Source organism: Phyllobates terribilis, unplaced genomic scaffold, assembly GCF_046119375.1.
Source record: "Phyllobates terribilis strain yellow unplaced genomic scaffold, ASM4611937v1 Scaffold_5__5_contigs__length_657084704, whole genome shotgun sequence".
In the NCBI taxonomy this organism is placed as follows: Eukaryota; Metazoa; Chordata; class Amphibia; order Anura; family Dendrobatidae; genus Phyllobates; species Phyllobates terribilis.
This window is the reverse complement of record NW_027362765.1, coordinates 5187591-5210701: the sequence shown is the minus strand read 5'-3', so window position 1 is coordinate 5210701 and position 23111 is coordinate 5187591. Positions and strand designations below refer to the sequence as shown.

General features: G+C 47.2%; 1 protein-coding gene and 1 pseudogene across 1 annotated transcript; one reads left to right on the top strand and one right to left on the bottom strand.

The window, feature by feature from the left end:
- Positions 1 to 5446: 5446 nt before the first annotated feature.
- On the top strand, positions 5447 to 22598 carry LOC141270816 (uncharacterized). The gene is made up of 6 exons (XM_073680922.1): positions 5447 to 5497; positions 15474 to 15653; positions 15737 to 15857; positions 15941 to 16038; positions 16237 to 16327; positions 21031 to 22598. Exons 1-6 carry the CDS (start codon positions 5447 to 5449, stop codon positions 22122 to 22124), a joined length of 1635 nt encoding a protein of 544 aa, XP_073537023.1. The 3' UTR covers positions 22125 to 22598.
- On the bottom strand, positions 20002 to 20797 carry LOC141270860 (COP9 signalosome complex subunit 7b pseudogene; annotated as a pseudogene).
- Positions 22599 to 23111: the final 513 nt, after the last annotated feature.

Here is a 23111-nt window from a genome sequence, read left to right as displayed (position 1 = left end):
GCTTATGCAATGACGAGGCTGCTTTACAGCCACCGTCATTCTAGCGGCGGCAGCGGTTTAGAGCACTCACATTTTATGTGGCTGCTCTAAACTGGAGATCTCTATGGGACACTCTTGGACTACTACGGAGGGGTAAGGATAAGGTTGTGGTTTATTATTTTATATTTTATTACAGGAGATCGATGGCTTCGGGGAATTAGGTGTCTAGGTGAGTATAGGTGTAGTTTTTTATTTTTTACTTTATTTTAGGTGGCGATCGGCGGGGACAGGTAATGTATAAACTAATTTATTTTAGGCAACCACTGGCCACCAATGAAATGTATTTAAAATTTATTGGGGACCAAAAAAAAAAAAAAAAATGGGGGCCTAAAAGAATAAAACATGTATAGGGGCAAAAATAACATATGGGGCAGTTTAAATAGCATGATCAGACTGATGGGAACTACTGCTCCCATCGAGCTGGCGCGAGTGGACAGACATAGGCCGATAGGAGTAGTAGTGTCACATCGGCCTATGTCTGCCTGCACGCAGACACCTGCAAACACCTGCAGACACCCGCAAACACCCACAGACACCCGCAAACACCTGCAGACATCGTGCAGACACCTGCAAACACCCACAGACACCCGCAGACACCTCGCGCACACTAATCATCTCCATCCTCTTGTACCACCCCAGGTGCTCAGCCATGATCCAGGAAGACGGGAATGGTATGGGATTCTCGTCTTCCTGGATTGATGGGATGGTCTGGGAGGTGTAGCTGACCTATGTGGCCGTGGGAAAGTTCATGTGAGTTCATGCCGTCAAGCGTGAACTCACATGAACCCTCTGAGGGCACCGCGGCTACTTCAAATGAACAGCTGATCAGCATCAGCTGATACCTCAGCTGTTCATTTCAAATAACCGGCGGGAGAGCGCAGCACAGAACGGGAGAGCCCGTGGTGAAGTCTTTTTACTGCCGGCTTCCCCGCCCGGGTCCTTCGCTCCCCGCTCCTTGGTGCTACGCTCCCCGCCCGGTCCTAACTTACGATCGGGATGTGAGGTGGCGGGGGGAGCGGAGGATCGGGGTGGGAGGCTGCGGGGAAGCAGTATGGGGCTGTGTGATTGTTTAAAAACCAGCGGCTTTTTACCGCCCGCCGGCTTTTTACCGCCTGCCAGGTATGCTGGGATGGCATTCTGATGACAGGCTGGATGGCAGCTGAGCGCTGCCATCCAGCTTGTCATCCTTCAGAGACACTGCAGAGCGCAGGCATTATGGGAACTTCCGATTCCGGTATCCGATATTCCAAAAGTATCGGAACTCAGTATCGGAACTCAGATACCGCGAATATCGGTCGATACCCGATATTACAGTATCGGAATGCTCAACACTAACCAGGACATGTGAAACTGGCCTAACACTGCGTGTGTGGTGCACAGATCATAGTTAGTCTGTAAGAGCCTGTAAGGGTATGTGCACATGATTAGCAATCGCTGTGTATTGGACGCAGTGCAAACCGCAGCGGCCAGATGTTAGAGCATAGTGGATGGGATTTCAAGAAATCCCATCCACTATGCGTCTCCGTGAATCTGCGGATTACCCGCGGACACGTACATGTGGCACGTCTTCACAGACTGCAGCATGTCAATTTCTCATGCGGAGACTAGCGACTCCGCAAGAGAAATTAGATCACTGTAATGTTTAGGATGCAGTGAATCCGCATGGTTCAATGAACACATGCGGATTCACCTGCGTGCAGCGCTTTGGACGCAGCATAAAGTATACTGCATTCAAAGCGCTGCCAATACCGACCCTGTGCACATACCCAAATGCGTCTCCAAGCACTTATTCTTAAGAATCAGAATCTTCTTCAGCGCCAGCAGATGTCACAGCACTGACTGATGCAGAAAGGACATTTACAAGCAATATCAGATACTAGACAGTAACACAGGTCAGCAATAACCAGGAGTGAGCAGTCTGTACAGGAGCTGACACTCTGAGGACAGGGCAAAAAGCAATCTGTACTGCTTCAATAGATGCCTATACAGGACTGGAGTTATAACAGTGAGAAAATTAGTATTATTTGCAAGAAGAGCCGTTTATTGAGCCAAAAGCGCCGGATCTTTTTGGTGAGCGCCAGTGAGCCAGATCACCAAAAAAAGCCGGACTGCCCATCACTACGGCAGAGTCCTGCATCCACTGAGGCCCCTGATCATGTGACTCCTGACTCCTCCCCTCCTGTGACCTCATCACAGGTCCTGTGCGCACAGAGCAGCCATATATGTGGTGGCGGCTCTGCAGGTGGAGGTATGTGGAGATTCCCCATTACTGGCGCATTAACCCCTTTACCCCCGAGGGTGGGTTGCACGTTAATGACCAGGCCAATTTTTACAATTCTGACCACTGTCCCTTTATGAGGTAATAACTCTGGAACGCTTCAACGGATCCCCCTGATTCTGAGACTGTTTTTTCGTGACATATTGTACTTCATGATTGTGGTAAAATTTCTTCGATATCACTTGCGTTTATTTGTGAAAAAAAGGGAAATTTGGCAAAAATTTAGCAATTTTCAAACTTTGAATTTTTATGCCCTGAAATCAGAGAGATATGTCACACAAAATAGTTAATAAATAACATTTCCCACATGTCTACTTTACATCAGCACAATCTTGGAACCAACATTTTTTTTTTGTTATGGAGCTATAAGGGTTAAAAGTTGACCAGCGATTTCTCATTTTTACAATAAAATGTACAAAACCATTTTTTTAGGGACCACATCACATTTGAAGTCACTTTGAGGGGTCTTTATGACAGAAAATACCCAAAAGTGACACCATTCTAAAAACTGCACCCCTCAAGGTGCTCAAAACCACATTCAAGAACTTTATTAACCCTTCAGGTGCTTCACAGGAATTTTTGAAATGGGGAAGAAAAAAATGAACATTTAACTTTTTTCACAAATATGTTACTTTAGACCCCAATTTTTTTATTTTCACAGAGGTAACCGGAAAAAAAGGACATTTCTTGTGCAATTTCCCCTGAGCACGCAGATACCCCATATGTGGGGAAAAAACACTGTTTGGGGAAGGAGCGCCATTAGACTTTTTGAATGTAAAATTTGCTTGAATAATTAGCGGACGCCATGTTTGGGGAGTCCCTGATGTGAAACCCCCATAAGTGACTCCATTTTGGAAACTAGACCCCTCAGGGAACTTATCTAGATGTGTGGTGAGCACCTTGAACCCCCAGGTGCTTCACAGAAGTTTATATAATTGAGCCGTAAAAATAAAATTTTCACATTTTTCCCACAAAAATGTTTTTCAGCCCCCAATTTTGCATTTTCCTAAGGGTAACAGGCACCATACCATTTGTTGAGTCGCTTCTCCTGAGTAAGCCAATACCCCATATGTGGGAGAAAACCACTGTTTGGGCGCACGGCAGGGCTCGGAAGGGAAGGAACGCCATTTGACTTTTTAATTGTAAAATTTGCTTGAATAATTAGCGGACGCCGTGTTGCACTTGGGGAGCCCCTGATGTGCCTAAACAGTGGAAACCCCCCACAACAAACACCATTTTTGAAACTAGACCCCTCTGGGAACTTATCTAGATGTGTGGTTAGCACGTTGAACCCCCAAGGTGATTCACAGACGTTTATAACATGGAGCCGTGAAAATAAAAAAATCAAACTTCTTCCACAAAAATGATGTTTTAGCCCCAAATTTTTTATTTTCACAAGGGTAAGAGAAATAAATGGACCTCAAAAACTTTTGTGCAATTTCTCCTGAGTACGCCGATACCTCATATGTGGGGAAAATACAGTGTTTGGGCGCACAGCAGAGTTCAGAAGGGAAGAAGCACTGTGTGACTTTTTGAACGCAAAATTGGCTGGAATTGAGAGCGGATGCCATGTTGCTTATGGAGAGCCCCTGATGTGCCTAAACAGTGGAAACCCCCCACAAGTGATCTCATTTTGGAAACTACACCTCTCCAGGATTTTATCAAGGGGTGTAGTGAACATTTTAAACCCAGAAGTACGACACAGAATTTGATAACATTAGGTCATCATATTGAATAAGTTGTCATCAGTCTTGAGCACAAGTGCTCGCTACTTGAGTTTGCATCGGGTACTCAGGTATGCTCTAAGTATCGCGGGTGCTCGAGTAACATGCTCGAGTCACTGCCCCGCATGTTTCACGGTTATTAGACACCCAAAAAAAACCCGCAGGGTTCACTCATGCATGGCAAGCAATCCCCGCAAGTTTTTTTGGGCCGTGAAGCATATGGGGTGGAAACTCAAGCATGTTACTCAAGCACCCGCGATACTCAGTGCATACCCAAGCACCCAGCACTCAAAGCGAGTCAACACAAGCACAACCCTAACCCTAGCATTACCCTAACGCTAGAGTTTATTTTTTACGCCTTTCCTCGTGCGGTATAAGGGATTAGATGACTTTATTCTTCGGGTTGGTGCGATTACAGCGATACCAGATTCATATCGGGTTTTTATGACTGACAGCTGTCACACACTAAAGACGCTTTTTTTTGCAAAGACTATTTTTTGCATTGCCATATTTTGAGAGCTATAATTTTTGCATATTTCGTCCGACAGAGTCATGTGATGGATTGTTTTTTGCGGAACGAGTTGATGTTTTTATTGGTACCATTTTCAGGCACATGACATTTTTTGGTCGCTTTCTATTCTGATTTTTGGGAGGCAGAATAAACAAAAAACAACAATTAAGGAATTGTTTTTTGTTTGTTTTTTTATGCCGTTCCGCGTATAGTGAAATTGATAATGCAGCTTTATTCTTCGGGTCAGTACATTTACAGCGTTACCACATTCATATAGTTTTTTATGTTTTGGAGCTTTTACACAATAAAAACTATTTTATAAAAAAAATATTTTTTTTGTATCGCTTTATTCTGAGAGCTACAACTTTTTTTATTTTTCGGCTGATGGAGATGTATGGCGGCTTGTTTTTTGCGGGACAAGATGACGTTTTCAGCGGTATGATAAAGCATCATTTTTTGCTTTTTTTTTTTTTTTTTTTTACAGTGTTCACTAAAGGGGTTAACTAGTGGCATAGTTTTATAGGTCAGGTCGTTCCGAACGCAGCTATACTAAATAAGTGTACTTTTTATTATTTTGTTTTTTTAATAATAATATTTATTGATGGGTATATTATATTTTCATTTTTTTTTCTTTTTTTTATTATATTTTTACAATTTTTTCCTTTTTTTTTAACTTTCTTACACTTTTTTTGCCTTTACATTGTGCCATTATGGAACTTTTACTTTTTGCAGCCTGATCGGCTGTATAGCATAGAGAGCAGCAGCAGCTCCCTATTCTATGCAGCCTGTCAGCGCTGCACACAGGGAGGTTACTTTGATCATGCACTGCGCATGACCAAAGTAACTTCCTGCCTCCTGTTGACCCGGATGTTGTCATGACGACATCGAGTCGTCATGACAACATCCGAGACCATACTCAGATGCCACGGGATGCCGGGAGAGGAGGTGAGTACCGGTGCTTACTTCCGCAATGCTGCGATCGACTTCGATCACAGCATTGAGGGAGCTAATGTGCCGGGAGCAGTGCGGGACCGCTCCTGGCACATAGCACTGGGTGTCAGCTGTGACAATCAGCTGACACCCGGCGGCGATCGCCCCGCACTGCTTGTGTGCGGGCGCCATCGCCACACGCGTAATAGTACATAGCTGGTCTATAAAGCCCAGGGCGCAGCTACGTACTATTACGGGCAAGGTCATAAAGGGGTTAATACTAGAAATATATTACTCAGGGGATATCGCAGCCAATTCCCACAAAAATAATCCTGGGAACACAGAATTAGATGATTATTTCTCAGCAGTTTCTATAGGACTTAATACATTTCTGATTCTGGAGAGTAATATAAATACGGCAGAAAACAAAGGAATAAAGTTCAGAGAAGAAGCTTCATAGAAAGACATTGAAGTTACAGATGTCATTTAACCCTTTGGGATTAAGTGATTCCAGGGAGTAAATCCAGAACACGTCTCTGTAGAAGTTTACAACGTTGTGATTGTGAATCCGCTGCGGTCGTCTCTTCTACCACCGACTATCGGAGATCAGAACTTTTAGCACCATCTCCAAGAAATGTGTGGCCATGGTGGTCTCACCAAACTTCTGCTCTTCTTCATTCTTTTCTTGCAGGGGCTGCAGTGGATTTCATCCTAGATTCATGGAGCCGAATAGAGGAGCCATGTTCCTTCAGTGTGATTGTAATTGATCGTTACATTTGTCCAACGTCCACATTACCACAAGGATTTTTACTGAGTAAATCACATCAGAACTGTAGCTGGTAAAATAAACCACCCATTTCCACAGGTGTCCCTTCTAATTGGTGGGAAAACTGTCACCTGTAATAATCCTCCAACAGTTCTGGCATGACAAACACAGAAAAGTGCCCCTTTATGGATATGAAAGAAAGTCTGTTTAGACACTTTAGCTTAATAGTATCAGCTCTAATCAAATGGTTAGAAAGTGATTTACCCTGAAGATTCACAAATTGTGGGGTTGTTTTAAAAATGTTATATTTAGGGTGTTTTTGTGAAGGAATAGCTCCCATAGTACAGTGCCTTTTCTTGGCCCCCACACACAGTATACTATTCCCCTAGTACAGCCATCCACCCACACACTGTATAATGTTTCGACTTTACCTCTATCCCCAATTTTATTTTTTTGGAGTGTTTTTCATGTATTATATGGAAACCTATGCGAAAATGCTTAAAAAAAATCCCATCATATCCAGAGAGAAAAATACATTGTACATGGAGAATTTGGCATTAAATATCTCTTGTCTTGGTGTTCTTACAAACAAGCTTTTATAAATGTCTCAAATTTCTATGTCTGTGTGGCACCCCAGGGGTCTGGTTTTCCACAGTAATGTAATGTTATGTCTGAGAGCAGGTGGGAGGTCCTTTGGTCAGGGATCCTGTGCATGCCACACCTCCTGCCCAGTCTTGGGAGGGGAAGTACTTCCCCTGTATAAACCCGGGGCTGAGGCAGGGTGAGTCAGACAAGGAGAGTAGAGACAAGAAGCAGCATAGGAAACAGCAGAGTTACAAGGAGTCAGGGGCTGGCAGCTGCAGAGCTCGCCCTGACTAAGAAGACTTCTTTCCGGACCCGGAGTCCGAGGCTGTGGGGACTAACTCCTACCCAGCAGCAGAATCCGTCAGGCAGGGGATTTCAGGTCCTCTGGCCCAGAAGCCCGAAGGCACGGTCACACACGTGGGACCAGCACCGCCATCGTGGAGCGGAAGCCATTAGAAGGCCCCGAGTCACCGGCCATACGGGTGAGCACCACACGGTACACTCAGGGACGTGGGCTACTTACATCAGCTTCTAGCAAGGTAGCCAGAAGAGTACAGTCAGTTTGGGAGGCCTACAACTACGCCTGGCCAGGGGAGATCCCATCTGCTCAAGGACTGACCAGGCCCCGTTCGCTAGCAAGTACTCCGGGAGGGTCTTTCGTTGTTACCAGTAAAGACCCTGAACTACACCGTACCGTCTCTGAGTGGTTCCTGCTACCCCCATCATCCACGTCGGCTGCCCTGAGGCCATACCCCTCCCGTTGGGGGTTATACTATCACGCTGCATAATCCTACCATCGGCCTCAGCGGTCTGCCCCGCAGCAGCAGCTCCCTGGCTGCACTCAACGGGTGGCGTAGTCATCAACTATTTACTACTAATAGACTGCCGTCTAGTTTGACTCCCTGGGCACGGACCGGGTCACCGCCACGAGACTACAACCCTCCACTGATCCGGCTCCGGGTAAGCTCCCGCGTGCGCAACGCAGCGCGACACAGGCCCAGGGGCGCGTCAACTTTGGCGTAGTCGGCAGGATTTCGTGCCCGCAACCACCGGGTACTGCGTGCCTGAAAAGCAAAGACTGTTCAAACTTACCAGTGGTGAAGATTCCCGCTATCCGTGGAGGTTTCCCGCCATCCGGCGCCATCTTCTACCTTCTTCCCGCCATCCGCGAAGTTTTCCCGCCATCCGGCGCCATCTTCGACCTTCTTCCCGCCATCCGTGGAGTTTTCCCGCCATTGGATGCCATCTTGAGGACGCCGCGCGGGAAGAAGAGGGGCGTGGACTCCGAAAGCGCGCGAGAACTGAAGCCCCGCCTCACGTCCGGACGTTGCGTAAGGTCCTGGAAGGAGCCCAGCAGACGCCGACGTCACAGGAGCGCGACGGAAGGTCCTCAACCCTGACGATCCACTGCGGAGCCGCGGCCTACGGAAGAGGATCATCGCAAGGTAGGCCACGGTCCACTAGGGGGGAGGAAGATGTCGGATACGGAGGAGAGCTTCACTGCCTCAACCCCCGCCAGCGCTACCGCTGCTGCAGTTATGCCCTTCACCATGCCCTATATCCCGGGAGCAGCTTGGCTACCCCAGTACTCAGGGGAGTCACATACCCTGCATGACTTTAGAGAAAAGCTGGATAGCCTCTTCCAGGTGTACCCCCTCACAGAAGAGCAAAAAGTGAGCATCCTGGTGGCCCAACTAACCGGGGCAGCCAAAAGGGAAGTAAAATCCTGGCCACCTGGGAGGAAGACTGTCGCAGGGATACTAACCCGGCTGAAGGACACCTTTGATACCCGCACCTCAGCCGAGATTAAGCTTAGATTCTACGGGTGCAAGCAGCGAGCGCATGAGAGTATAAGGGACTATGCACTAAACCTACAAGAGGCCCTGAGGGCCATAAAGCAGACCGACCCTGATGGGGTGGGAAACGAGGACAGGCTGTTGACTGAACAATTTATAGAGGGTTTATATTGCAATGCCCACCGAACCCAGTTGCGGGCAATGGCCTTACAGGATCCCCATCTGGACTTTGCACAGTTCAAGGACAGAGCCATCCGGGTGCTCCGAGAACCGGCACCAGGTGGCGTTGTGACCCACAGACGCCCCACTACCACTTACTACCAGGAGGCGGCGCCCTTGTCAGCAGGGCCTGTGGGAGCTGATGCGCAGGCTTTGGACAATGACCCGGCTCCAGACCTACACCATCAGGTCCAAGAGCTAGCTAAGAGCGTTGCTGCGCTAACCCGAACTGTGCAGTCTTTACAGGCTTCCACCCCAGGGAAGATCCAGCTGGCATCCGGACCGGAGGACATCCCGTGGCGTCGACCAAGGAGGACCCCACCGGCCAGAGGAAGACCCAGTGACCGATACAGTGAGGACGGACGACCCATCTGCCGCCGCTGCAATCAACCCGGACATATGGCAAGGTACTGTTCTTTAAACGGGCACAACCTGGGGTAGAGGGCCAACCCCCAGGAAAAAGATCACCAGGCCCATCGAACTGGCGCGACAGATATGTGGGAGGACGTCCAGTCTTGCCTGTGGTACTGGATGGCATTCCCATGAGTGCCCTACTGGACACCGGGTCACAGGTCACCACCATCCCGTACGTGCTCTTCAAGCAGTACTGGAATGACTCGGATATTACCCGCTACCCTGACGACGACTTGAGTATCATCGCCAGCAATGGTCAGCCCGTGCCACAGATCGGATTTAAAGAGGTGGCCATCAAAATTGGTAGAGTCGAACTGGCAGCACAGGGACTGATCATTGTAGATATTGACAAACATGAGAGTCACCCAAAAATAACTCTAGGAACTAATGTAATTGAAAATTGTCTTGCAGAGGTGATTTTCCTTTTACAGCAGGTTGCCAAGAATGCCAGCTCCGGCGAGCAGCGGGTGCTCCAGAAAGAGATCCGGGCACTGATGCAACGGCAACAAGTGGAACTCTCCGGCGGTGAGATTGGTAGCGTAAGAATGTGTGACCCTTTTCCTATTGCCATGCCCCCAAAAAGTGAAATGATGATTTGGTGCCGGGCAGCTATTGGTCTGAGAGGTAGAGATTACCAGGCAATGGTAGAACCAGTTTACTCAGACAGTAGGCCCACCATTTTGACAGCACGGGGGGTGGTCAATGTACGCCATGGGAGGGTGCCCGTTCGCATAATAAATATCGGGGAGAGGGAAGTGTACCTGCCCCGGTATGCCACGCTAGCCAAATTATATACCACTAATCAAAATTCTATACAATCTGTGGAACCCTTGCCTCCATCTCACCCGGAGGAAGGTAACGGCTCTAAGAAAGACATGGAGGACTGGTGTCAGCAACTACATCTGGGTACTGACTCCACTCCCTCACACCAGAAACAAGGAGTCTATCAGGTGGTTCAAGAGTATGAGAGAGTGTTTAGTAAACACCCGTTAGACTTCGGGCGAGTCAAGGGGGTAGAACACCGCATCCCCACGGGAGATCATCCTCCCATAAAAGAGAGGTATCGACCCGTACCCCCTGCACATTACCAACACGCCAAGGGGATGCTTAGAGACATGAAGGAGGCTGGGGTAATCCGGGATAGCTGTAGCCCCTGGGCAGCCCCACTAGTTTTAGTCAAAAAGAAAGACAACACCATGAGGATGTGTGTAGATTACCGGAAAATTAACCGTATCACACACAAGGATGCGTACCCCTTACCAAGGATAGAGGAGTCATTGGCTGCTTTAAGATCTGCTAACTTCTTCTCTACCTTGGATCTCACTAGTGGGTACTGGCAGGTTCCTGTAGCAGAGGCGGACCGGGAGAAGACCGCATTCACCACCCCGATGGGACTTAGCGAGTTCACCTGCATGCCGTTCGGACTCTGCAACGCCCCAGGAACCTTCCAACGATTAATGGAGTGCTGTCTAGGCCACAGAAACTTCGAGACGGTCCTGTTGTACTTGGATGATGTCATCGTATATTCCAAGACTTATGAGGACCACCTGAAACACCTGGCGGAGGTGTTCGAAGCTCTGGCGAGTTACGGCCTAAAGGTGAAGCCCTCCAAGTGTCACCTCCTGAAACCAAAGGTGCAGTACCTGGGACACGTGGTGAGCGCTGACGGAGTGGCTCCCGACCCTGATAAGATCACCGCAATTAAGGGATGGCCAAGCCCCTCCAGCGTAAAAGAAGTGCGGCAGTTCCTCGGGTTGGTAGGCTACTACCGAAGGTTTATTCCCGGTTTCACTAAAAAGGCAGCACCTATGCAGGACCTCCTGATAGGCCAGTCCCGGAAGGCCAAGAACCAGAAGCCGCCCTTCAAATGGGAGGAGCTGGAAGAAGAGTCCTTCCGCCAGCTGAAGATGGCCCTCACGGGGGACGAAATCCTGGCGTACCCGGATTATAGTCAGCCCTTTATCCTCTACACCGACGCCAGTAACATCGGGCTAGGAGCTGTACTGTCCCAGATCCAGCAGGGGAAGGAACGAGTAATCGCCTACGCCAGCCGAAAACTGCGACCCACCGAAAGGAACCCCGAGAATTACAGCTCATTTAAGTTAGAGTTCCTGGCCGTAGTATGGGCAATCACTGAGCGCTTTAAGCATTACCTCTCTTCTTCCCGGTTCACCGTGTACACGGATAACAACCCGCTGACACACCTGGACACGGCAAGACTCGGTGCCCTGGAGCAGAGGTGGATGGCCCGTCTGTCCAACTACGAGTTCACAATCAAATACCGGGCAGGGCGCTCCAATACCAACGCGGACGCCCTGTCCAGGATGCCCAACCTGCCGGACGGAGGAGAAGATCCGGAGGGACTGGAAGAAGTTGAACTCCCTGCGTTCCACCGTCATGGGACTATCCAGTATTCCCACCGGGTAAGGAGTAAGCAGGCTGTTACGTTGAACCCCTTACCTCACTACAACTGGGCGGAAACGCAAGACAGCGACCCTGCCGTCCGACTGGTGAAGGAGATGCTGACTCGCCCGGAGGCTTGCCTTGAACCAGACGCTCCGGAGGAAGCCAAACAACTATGGGCAGAGAAGAGTCGACTGTTCCTTTACAAGGGGAAGTTGTGCCGCAGAATGGTTAACTCCCGGACGCATGAACTACTCTGGCAAGTAGTGGTGCCACGAAGAGACGCAGCCATGGTGATGGAGGCATACCACGACGGAGCTGGACACTTCGGGTGGAAGAAGCTGGAGTTCCTGCTGCGCGAGCGATTCCACTGGGTAGGCATGAGGGGAACCATTGAGAGGTGGTGCAGAGATTGTGGCCCGTGCAACCTGAGAAGGAAGGACCGCGCCAGCCAGAAGACTCCCCTGCAGTCCATCGTCACCCGGCAACCGTTGGAACTGGTAGCCTTGGATCATGTAAAACTGACCCCGAGCAGAAGTGGCTACGTCTACGCGTTAACCATCGTGGATCATTACTCCCGGTTTCTGGTTGTCGTCCCCGTCAAGGACTTAACGGCTCAAACAGCAGCTAGAGCCTTCCAGCAGCACTTTTGCCGTCCACACGGGTACCCGGACCAAGTGCTGACGGACCAGGGACCTGCTTTTGAAGCGGAGGTCTTCCAGGAATTCTGCAATCTGTATGGCTGCCGGAAGATAAGGACGACACCCTACCATCCGCAAACTAATGGACTTTGTGAGAAAATGAACCAGGTGGTAATGGATCTTCTAAAAACGTTGCCCCTGGAAGAACGCAGTCTGTGGCCTGAGAAGTTGCCCGATCTGGTGGACCTATACAACCACATCCCGGTAGGTTCCACCAACTGTACCCCGGCTTACCTAATGAGGGCAAGACCTGGTAAGTTGCCTGTTGACCTGGAAATGGGAGTCCTGACACCCGAGGACACTTCACCAGAAACAGACTGGGACACAGAGAGGCAGCAGCAGTACCGGAGAGTACAGGAGAGCGTGGAGCGAAGTCTCTGTCAGGCTAGGGAAAGACAAGAGAAGACTTACAACCAGTATGCTCCCGCTGTTCCCCTGGTACCCGGAGAGCAGGTCTTGAAGAGGAAGAGACGGCTCCACAAGTTGGACGACCAGTGGGAGAAGGACCCGTACACCGTACTGCCCTCAAGCCACGAGAACCCGAAGGTCTGTACCATCAGTAAAGACGGAGGGGAAACCACAGCCATTGTATCCCGGGACCACCTGAAGAAGTGTCCCGAACAACTGAGGAACCCTGAAGAGGAACAAGAAGACCATTGACCCGTGGAAGAAAGGGAAGATATGGTTAGTACCGTGCTCGGGGACTTCCCTCGGTCTTGGACTCAAGTCAATGGTGCAGTTGTGGTACCCGTACTCACCTTCCTCCAACCACCATCCCAAGAACCTACGGAGCAACGGGTAGAGCTGGAAGAACAGCCGGTCCAGGAGGCAGAAGACTCCACACCAGCAGAACAGGAGAATCAACCCTCTGCTTATAGTGAGCCTGCCGTACCCCTAGTGAGACAAAGAGCCGGTAGACAGCTGCCCAGTTTACCCTTGACAGCTCCTACACCCTGTAGTTCAGGGCCAGACAGTCAGCTCCGTAGGTCCACTAGGGCCACTAGAGGCCAGTTACCCGCACGCTGGAGAATTTGAAGTGTATAAACTATTTTATTTATGTTTTTCTGTGTCTTGTTGCTTGTGTATAATTTTGTGTTTCCAGTTATTTTTAGGAATCCTTGGTGGATTTACCGGGAATCCTTGTACATAGTTGGAGCGTAACCCAGGATGGACTAGAGACTGTTAAGGACTCGGGGTAGGACAGACCCCTACCTGGTTACGTCTCCCTGTGTTGGTGAAATGGACACCTTGCTTTCTTCAGAGACTGCACCCGGTTGCGGACACGCCGTAACCATCTTTATATGTTTTCTTATTGTATTATTAATGTTTTTGCCTTGTTATGTTTTTCTAAATGTGTTTAGTCCCGGAGTACTAAATTTCACTAGGGGGGAATGTGGCACCCCAGGGGTCTGGTTTTCCACAGTAATGTAATGTTATGTCTGAGAGCAGGTGGGAGGTCCTTTGGTCAGGGATCCTGTGCATGCCACACCTCCTGCCCAGTCTTGGGAGGGGAAGTACTTCCCCTGTATAAACCCGGGGCTGAGGCAGGGTGAGTCAGACAAGGAGAGTAGAGACAAGAAGCAGCATAGGAAACAGCAGAGTTACAAGGAGTCAGGGGCTGGCAGCTGCAGAGCTCGCCCTGACTAAGAAGACTTCTTTCCGGACCCGGAGTCCGAGGCTGTGGGGACTAACTCCTACCCAGCAGCAGAATCCGTCAGGCAGGGGATTTCAGGTCCTCTGGCCCAGAAGCCCGAAGGCACGGTCACACGCGTGGGACCAGCACCGCCATCGTGGAGCGGAAGCCATTAGAAGGCCCCGAGTCACCGGCCATACGGGTGAGCACCACACGGTACACTCAGGGACGTGGGCTACTTACATCAGCTTCTAGCAAGGTAGCCAGAAGAGTACAGTCAGTTTGGGAGGCCTACAACTACGCCTGGCCAGGGGAGATCCCATCTGCTCAAGGACTGACCAGGCCCCGTTCGCTAGCAAGTACTCCGGGAGGGTCTTTCGTTGTTACCAGTAAAGACCCTGAACTACACCGTACCGTCTCTGAGTGGTTCCTGCTACCCCCATCATCCACGTCGGCTGCCCTGAGGCCATACCCCTCCCGTTGGGGGTTATACTATCACGCTGCATAATCCTACCATCGGCCTCAGCGGTCTGCCCCGCAGCAGCAGCTCCCTGGCTGCACTCAACGGGTGGCGTAGTCATCAACTATTTACTACTAATAGACTGCCGTCTAGTTTGACTCCCTGGGCACGGACCGGGTCACCGCCACGAGACTACAACCCTCCACTGATCCGGCTCCGGGTAAGCTCCCGCGTGCGCAACGCAGCGCGACACAGGCCCAGGGGCGCGTCATCTGAATCAGACATTAGATCCAATGTAATAGAAAATTACAGTCCGGGGAAAACGGGGCACATTCACATAGACTGCGGGTGGTGATGTAGTCAGTGACGGACTTCGGCCAAATATGTTTCTAGAACCAAAGTAGAAGATGAAGATGTCGTCCTCATCATGAAGTAGTTATTTCTCATCTCACGTGTAATGAATATCTCCTGAAGTATAGCTAATGCCGATTCCAGTGTCTGTAAATGAGACGAGAATTAACGTTATGGAAGATGAGTCTATAAGAAGCGTATTCAGCTGCAGACTCCGAGGAAGAAACTGCTTGTTGTCTATAGGTTTTATTAGTAGATGTAAAGAAAAAACTAAATACTGTAAAATAATAAATCTCCTCATATGTTTCCCTTATTATCTCCAGTAATTGTATTATTACACAGGATTTTTATGATGTTACATCGGCTCATCTTCTCCTCATTCAGGTCTCTACAATATCGGATCCTCTCAATGAAGATCTTCTATAGAAGATAATTTTCCTGATTTACCAATCAAAGATGGATATGGACAGAGACAAGATGGTGGAGAGGATATTACACCTCACCCTAGAGATCCTCTTCCGGCTTACTGGAGAGGTGAGAGATTCTGATGGCGTCACATTACATCATTCTTATCTATGGGAATAACAGATGGACAGAACTGGAGAGGTGAAGACTCTGGAAATGTCTGTAGTGATATTTTTTACTGTGTCTCTCCATAACCAGGATTACACAGTAGTGAAGAAGACCTCTAGTGAGCGCTGTCAGGACCCTGTGTCTGAGGGATGGGGAAGACCCCTGAGCCCAATCATGGGGCCTCCATCTCACCCCTTGATACATGAGGACATCAATGACCAGAAGATCGTAGAACTCACCTACAAGATGATTGAGCTGCTGACTGGAGAGGTGACACTGCTGGGAATGCTGGGACATTATACAGTAACGCTATGGAGGGATCGGGGGGATGACAGTATCATTGTATGTGTCAGGTTCCTATAAGGTGTCAGAATGTCGCTGTCTATTTCTCCATGGAGGAGTGGGAGTATTTAGAAGGACACAAAGATCTGTACAAGGACATCATGGAGGTTCCCCAGCCCCTCACATCATCAGGTAATAGACAGGACTAAATACACACGGCCTATAATTATCTGTATGTAAAGAATGAATTCAGTCCCTGTATGTGTTTCCTCCAGGTCTATCCAGTAAGAGGACAACATCAGAGAAATGTCCCCATCCTCTTCTTCCACAGAACTGTAAGCAAGAAGATCCCAATGTTCCTCAGGATCATCAGGTAGATGGAGAGAAGGTGTCATGAGATCTCCCCTATGATGTGTAGACGGCTGTGAAGGTCTTGTGTTCAGTCTTGTTTTATCCACCAGTATTATATGTTTTATACTTGTGTAATGAGAAAGGTGGAGATGGCAGGATTAGAGCTGATCATAGATGTGACGTCTCCATCTGTCTGTGACTTTTACAGTATTTGTTTCAGGGTGAAGATCTGACCCATATTGATACTACAGAGACATATGTGACGGGTGATGAGTGGTGTAAAGAGGAGATTCCTACATATGACTACCCAGGTGAGTAGTATCCACTAAATGCAGAGAAGTCACAGATTCTTCTCAATCACCGGCTGTGGTTTATTTATCGATCATGTAGTCCGGCCGTATCGTTTGATCACCATTTTGCCAATAGAAAACGACATTCTCCTCCTCCCAAAACTGTTCAAATGACTTAGGTCATTGAAAGCACTTTTCTATAGAACTTAACCTGGAGGATCCACCTACCCACTGGGATTAGAAGACACTGACTCTTATCTGCCCAGGTCTTTAAACCACAAAGCCAAATGACAGCGTACGTAGAATGTGCTGACAAGTGACAAAATCACTTGAAGAAAAATATTATGATGGGCCTGTAAGAGAAAGCGGAGGGTAATGAGGCTGTTGGCTTCCTAGATCCCTGATATCTTATTGGATGAATCTACCTTCTCTCCCTTCTGCGCTGCTGAATGTGCTCATATGGTCCCTACAAGACCAGGTCCAGTCTTTCTGGCCAACCTTCACTTTTATTAAAGACAACATTAAATGTGCAGTGAGGCCAAGTGTGAATTTCTGTACAATAACAACAGAGTTTCCCTTTATCCTGACTTTTCAATTTCTTTTAAAACCAACTAACTTCAAACAGGATTGCGATAAATTACACAAAAAAACATTACACCTGTGCCATGATATCTCTCTAAGCTAAATTTAAGACGCCTCATCTCTGCAGTATTATAAAAAGTTCTCTTTGAACGTCTAATATTTCTTCTTGAAACTCATCTGACAGAAAATATTGTCCCTTACGATAGTTTAGATTGTCAGGAGCCATCGAGTCCCATACTCCAATTACCACAGAGAGGTTTCACCACAAGTTACTCATTTTTTACAGATGAAGACTGTTGAGTTTGATCATTTCAGTAGATATGTTAGAGTTTATAATCACAGTTTTTGACTACAGTAGTTACTGCCCAAAATCCTCTGATTTAACCCCTTCCTGCAGCCAGTTTTTTGTTCCTAATCAGGACCCATTTTTTCAAATCTGACATGTGTCACTTTATGTGGTGATAACTTTGGAATTTTTCACAAAGGATAATAAGAAACAAATGGACCTTACAAATTATTTTCCAACTTCTCTTGAATCTGACAATCCCCTATATACGGTTGTACACTACTGTCTGGGTACATGGCAGGTTAAGAAGGGAAGGAGCGACATTTAGCTATTTGAATGCATATCTTGGTGGAATAGTTTGCAGACACAATGTATTGGGGTCACTGTTCATGGTCACCTGGCAGCTCAAAAGATGGTCACCATGAGCAGGTTTGGCACTATCTACTCTGTTTTCAAATCCCAGGGATTGCCTTGCTCGTCACACTTTCACCCCTCTACATGGACCTGGACATACACAGAGACCCCCAAGCTTGGACCTTGGTGTTACCTGCTCTTCTGTAGTGTGACATGGCAAGAAGAATAGTCAGGTAGCCGAGTCAGAACAGAGAGGGCATAGAAAATACAAAATCAGAAGACCAAGTAGTCAGTAAACGGGCCGGGGTCACAACAGGAAACAAATACACAAGCCGAGAGCTGAGCACAGAGGACAGAACCAGAGGAGGACAAGGCTGTATCTGGCAGCTTCCAGCTTTAGTAGGGTGCGGTGCTTTCCAGTTGGCTGAAGCAGGGAGCAGATTACTCCAGCTGGACAGCACACACACCCATACTGCCAGACTGGATGGTACTACTGGTCCCAGGCATCCTAATCTTAGTGGCTGGACAGAGCCTGCGCCGCCCAGAGCTTCTGACGTCTCCTCCATCACCAGCGCCGCCTGCAGGATGAATAAGGCGGCGCCTGGTGAGAGACGCAGACGTTGCAGGAGCAGATCCCAGAGGAGATGGGACACACCATTTACAGAAGCCCTAATATGACATAATAACAAAAAACCAGAGCAGTAGAAATCCCCATAAGGTGACTCCATTTTGGAATTTATAACCAGTCAGTGAATTAATCTATAGGAGTAGTGACTATTTTGACTCCAGTGTTTTTCTGGAAATTAGCACGCAGTGGATGCTGGAGAGTGAAAATTAAAAATATGCCATTTGATTGCCCAACACATAGTGCCCAGATTGTGCTCCAGGAGGTTTTTCTCACTATAGTAATGTCAAATACATGGATGCTGAATGTGGTTTGGGCGCACTGCAAGGCTCAGAAGTGAGGGGGAGATCTGACTTTGGGGGAGTGGATATTGCTGGATTGGTTTATGGAAGCCATGTTGCTTTTCAAGAGCCTTTGAGCCACTAATAATGTGGAAACCTCTGTTTTTCCACTGACAGACGATGGACCTGAGTGGGAGCTTGTTTTTTTGTGAGATGAGTAGAAGTTTTTATTGATATTATTTCACCTACATAACATTGTTTGGTGGCTTTTTATTCCATATTTGGGAGGCAGAATTAACAAACAGTTGGACACCACGATCCACTGGTTCATCCTATGAGGTTTTCTATTAGACTGTGAACTGTCATTGTCTTGTTTGTCTTGTGAATAATTCAGTATTTTGGAGTGCATTTTTTTCCTTGTTTTTGACGCTGCGCTTTTTGTCTCTTTTTGGTACGTCATGTTATAAATAAAGCAGATTTGTTTTTGATACTTTCTGGTATATAGCTTTAACAAAACTTAATATTGATACAGTCGTGTGCGGATGCGTTTTTAACGCATTTATGCAGCATGTGTGGTTTTTTACCTGCATATTTTCTGCATCAATGGCAAGTCTATGGAAGTAATCCACACATAAAACGATGTACACCCAACATGTACGGCTGGTCAGTTTATGCAGCCTAAACAAAGCACAGAGGGTGTGAGATTTCTATGAATCCATCCACTCTGCTGGACTTGTAAGACGCTACGTTTTTTGCGCTCTGACAATACGCAGCATCAAAAACTCACCAAGCGCCTATTATGGGAACCCAACCTTATGTGTCTGTTTTATCATTTTTTGCATTCTCTGGCAGTTTCTGTGATCTGCCTTAAGAAAGCACCACATACATATGTTCTACTGTTTTACATCTTAATCTTTTCCACAAGCCATACAGATATAGTTGGATACAGGAAATTGCAGCTCACATATGAAGTGGACTTTCTCTTCCTGCCAGATGACCATTAAAAATTATTTTTCTGCATTTCAAAAACTGCCCTCAAATACATGGCATGTCAAGATCAGGCAAAAGCGACTCATTACAAGAAGAAAGAAAATACAGTCTCCTGGAAAAATAACGCTATAACAGGGTGCATTTAAGGAAATAGGAAAACTTTCTGTACAGATCTGTCCCTACTGCACATTTCAAATCTCCAGAGAAGAGATGACAGGACCAAAGTCACCTGGGATTTTATAACCACACAGCAATAAGCAGCCATTTCTAGAATCCTCTCCGTGACAGGGAAGGCTACTGTATACCGCAGTGACTTCCACAGCAGACCTCTCCAGCAGGGAGATGGATCCACAAACTTATAGGCAAAGTGTCCTGATCTGCATGGACAACAATCTGCAAACCAAGCTGGATCTCAGCAGTGCTAACGCTAATGGGTTCACTGTCACTCTTAGCAGGCAGGGTCTCCAAGGGTTTTGGATGGAAAGAGGCAGATACAATGATGGCATGTGGTTAAGTCTGTAAACAGTCCAGGAGCAGTTGTATGCCCCCTGGAGCCTCTTCCATATTTTCAGCTTCATTAGTGGCGGCTGGAGACCAGACCTGTAACCTTTGACATCTTCTTAGTGGGCTGTTGCTGCTCAGCAAGAGGGGGTCCTTCCCGCTCTGCAAGGTGCTGGTCCGTGTCCTGAGCAGTTGAAGAAGCTGTGGCTTTCAGAGTTTTTTTTAATATTTGTCACTTCTGTTTCTATTTGCTGCTGTGTACGGATGTGGTTCTCCTTGTATTGGTTTGCCCTCACCACTTGCTGTTTAATCTCCATTAAGACGGCTTCACAACCATCACACCACTCTTGAAGGGTTTTCACAATGCTACTTATGTCCTTCTTGGGAATGTCCCGTCCAATGCAGAAATCAACTTCTAGCACATGATTGCGTTGATCCAGTTTGCCCTGAATGATGTCTGTGTAAACTGCTTCTATGATTAAATCCTCCAACTCTCGGAGGTTCCTCATGTCTAAATCTTTCAGCAGCACAGAGTATGGAATGCACTTCATCCTGGACACAAGGCTCACAATTGTCAGGTGTTTCAGCTTGTTTTTCTGTACAGCCGAAAGTTCTGGCAAATTATCTTTTAATGCAACATAATCTGGATATGTCCCATAGGCAAACAAATTTAGGAGCTGTAAGTAGGCAGAATGTGAACGGTCTGCAAGCTCTTGTACTGTGGGTAAATTTAGAAGTTCTCCGAATACATAGACTCCTGGGGTGTCTAATACTTGGTTGATAAGGGCTGGAAGAGCTGAGCCTTTAGTGCCTTTGGCTAGTAAGATGAATTGCTCCAGGACACTACTGGTTGGCTTCTGTACTTCTGCCATACTACAGCTATGGGTCTAAGAGCTTATGACTTCGCTGTTCTGGTCTGAACACACTCCATCCGGGTCTACCGTGTGGTTGTCAGGCAGCCATGACAGCGCCAGGTCCGCTGGAATTAACAATTCAGTATTTTAACGTAACTTGCCATTTTTACTGACAGTTTAAGTAGAAATGTTCAAAAATATTAAATTCAAGGATATTTTATTCAAAAATAATAATTGTTTTTTCTTGGCAGATGACTGTACCAGAAGATCAGAGGGACAGCTGACATCTTCAATTTTTAAATCAGATAGTCTTGAGATCCCAGAGGATATAATTGAAGTGAATGCCATTACCCCGGATATACCATCATCCCTTCACTGCAAAGATCTGTCATCTGATCCTTTGAAACAGGTCCTGTCTTATGATTCATTACTGAATACTAAAGAAAAGCAAAGTCACAAAATAAGCATTAAAAAACGAACTGCTCCTAAAGCAAAGAAGCCATTTTCACAATCAGAATATGGAAATAGTTTTCCCCTTGAAAATATCAAAAACATTCACACAGCAGAGAATATATTTTCATGTTCCAAGTGTGGGAAATGTTTTAACCAGAAATCAAATCTTGTTAGACGCCAGAGAACTAACACAGGGGAGAAGCCATTTTCGTGTTCAGAATGTGGGAAATGTTTTCCACAGATATCAACCTTTATCAGACATCAGAAGACTCACACAGGAGAGAAGCCTTTTTCATGTCCAGAATGCGGAAAATGTTTTACAGAGAAATCAAATCTTGCTACACATCAGAGAACCCACACTGGGGAGAAGCCTTATTCGTGTTCAGAATGTGGGAAATGTTTTAGCTTGAAAGTGCATCTTGATAGACACCACAGAACTCACACAGGGGAGAAGCCTTTTCCATGTTCAGAATGTGGGAAATGTTTTAGCTGGAAAGCGCATCTTGATAGACACCAGAGAACCCACACAGGGGAGAAGCCTTTTTCATGTTCAGAATGTGGGAAATGTTTTAACCGAAAAGCGCATCTTGATAGACACCAGAGAATGCACACAGGGGAGAAGCCTTTTTCATGTTCAGAATGTGGGAAATATTTTAGCTGGAAAGCACATCTTGATAGACACCAGAGAACCCACACAGGGGAGAAGCCTTTTTCATGTTCAGAATGTGGGAAATGTTTTAACCGAAAAGCGCATCTTGATAGACACCAGAGAATGCACACAGGAGGAAAGCCCTTTTCCTGTTCAGAATATGGAAAATGTTTTATGAAGAAATCATCTTTTCTTAGTCACCAGAGCAGTCACTCAGGGGAGAAGTCTTTTTCATGTTCTTAATGTGGGAAATGTTTTACTTGGAAATCAACTTTTAAAGAAACCTGTCACCAGCAAAAACACTATTAAACCTGCAGATATGGGCTTAATCTGTAGGTTAATAGCATTACTAACTTGTCCGGAGCTTGCATGTAGTATGCTCCCCGGCAGCATTCGCTTTCAGTAAGTGGGGGCGGCGCCAGCGCAGGTTCAGTCGCCGCTATGAGAATACGGAGGGGCGTCTGTAACCGCACCCCCAGCCCTGACTGACACTGGCTCTGCATTGGGGCCGGCTGTCAGTCAGTGCCGGGGTGTGGTTACAGCCACAGCCCCCAGATCAGTGATTGAACCAGCGCTTTCACTGCCCCATTGACTGAAACCGAATGCTGCTGGGGAGAATAAAGTTAATTTTCTCCCCACAGCATTCAACTACGTGCAGGCGCTGTGCAGGTTAGCCCATATCTGCAGGTAAATAGCACTTTTGATGGTGACCGGTTCCCTTTAACCCCTTCACGACCTATAAATACATCATAGGTTGCCTCCCTCTTTTTGGTGCGGGCTCCAGCACTGACCTTGCATGGTTTCAGGCACATGACAGCTGATCTGATCAGCTGTCATGTGTCCCCTAACAGCTGCGGGTGGAATCATGATCCATCACTGGCTGTTAACATGTTAAATGCTGCTGTCAATCTCTGACTGCAACATTTAACATGATCGCGCCGGAAGTGCATCATTAGTTCCGGTCATTGGCACCATTGTCACATTAACGTGGCTTGCCGATGGGTTGACATGACAACTCGTGGTCGGCAGGAGAGTCCTGTGGTGGTCATTGCTGATCTGCCCTGTGGCTGGCATTCATAGCAGATGATCAAGTCTGCTACACATAGCACATAGCTTGTAGCACAAGCGATCAGAAGATCGCAGTGTCAAGTCTCCTAAGAAGACTATTGAAACCAGTAAAACAAAAAATAAAAACATGTAAAAATATTAAAAAAATATATATATGTATAA

Coding starts and splice junctions, on each gene's coding strand:
- LOC141270816 (XM_073680922.1), top strand. CDS start 5,447: ATGACAACATCCGAGACCATACTCAGATGCCACGGGATGCCGGGAGAG. Junction 5,498..15,473: donor ACGGGATGCCGGGAGAGGAG/GTGAGTACCGGT, acceptor CTCCATAACCAG/GATTACACAGTAGTGAAGAA. Junction 15,858..15,940: donor CCAGCCCCTCACATCATCAG/GTAATAGACAGG, acceptor TGTTTCCTCCAG/GTCTATCCAGTAAGAGGACA.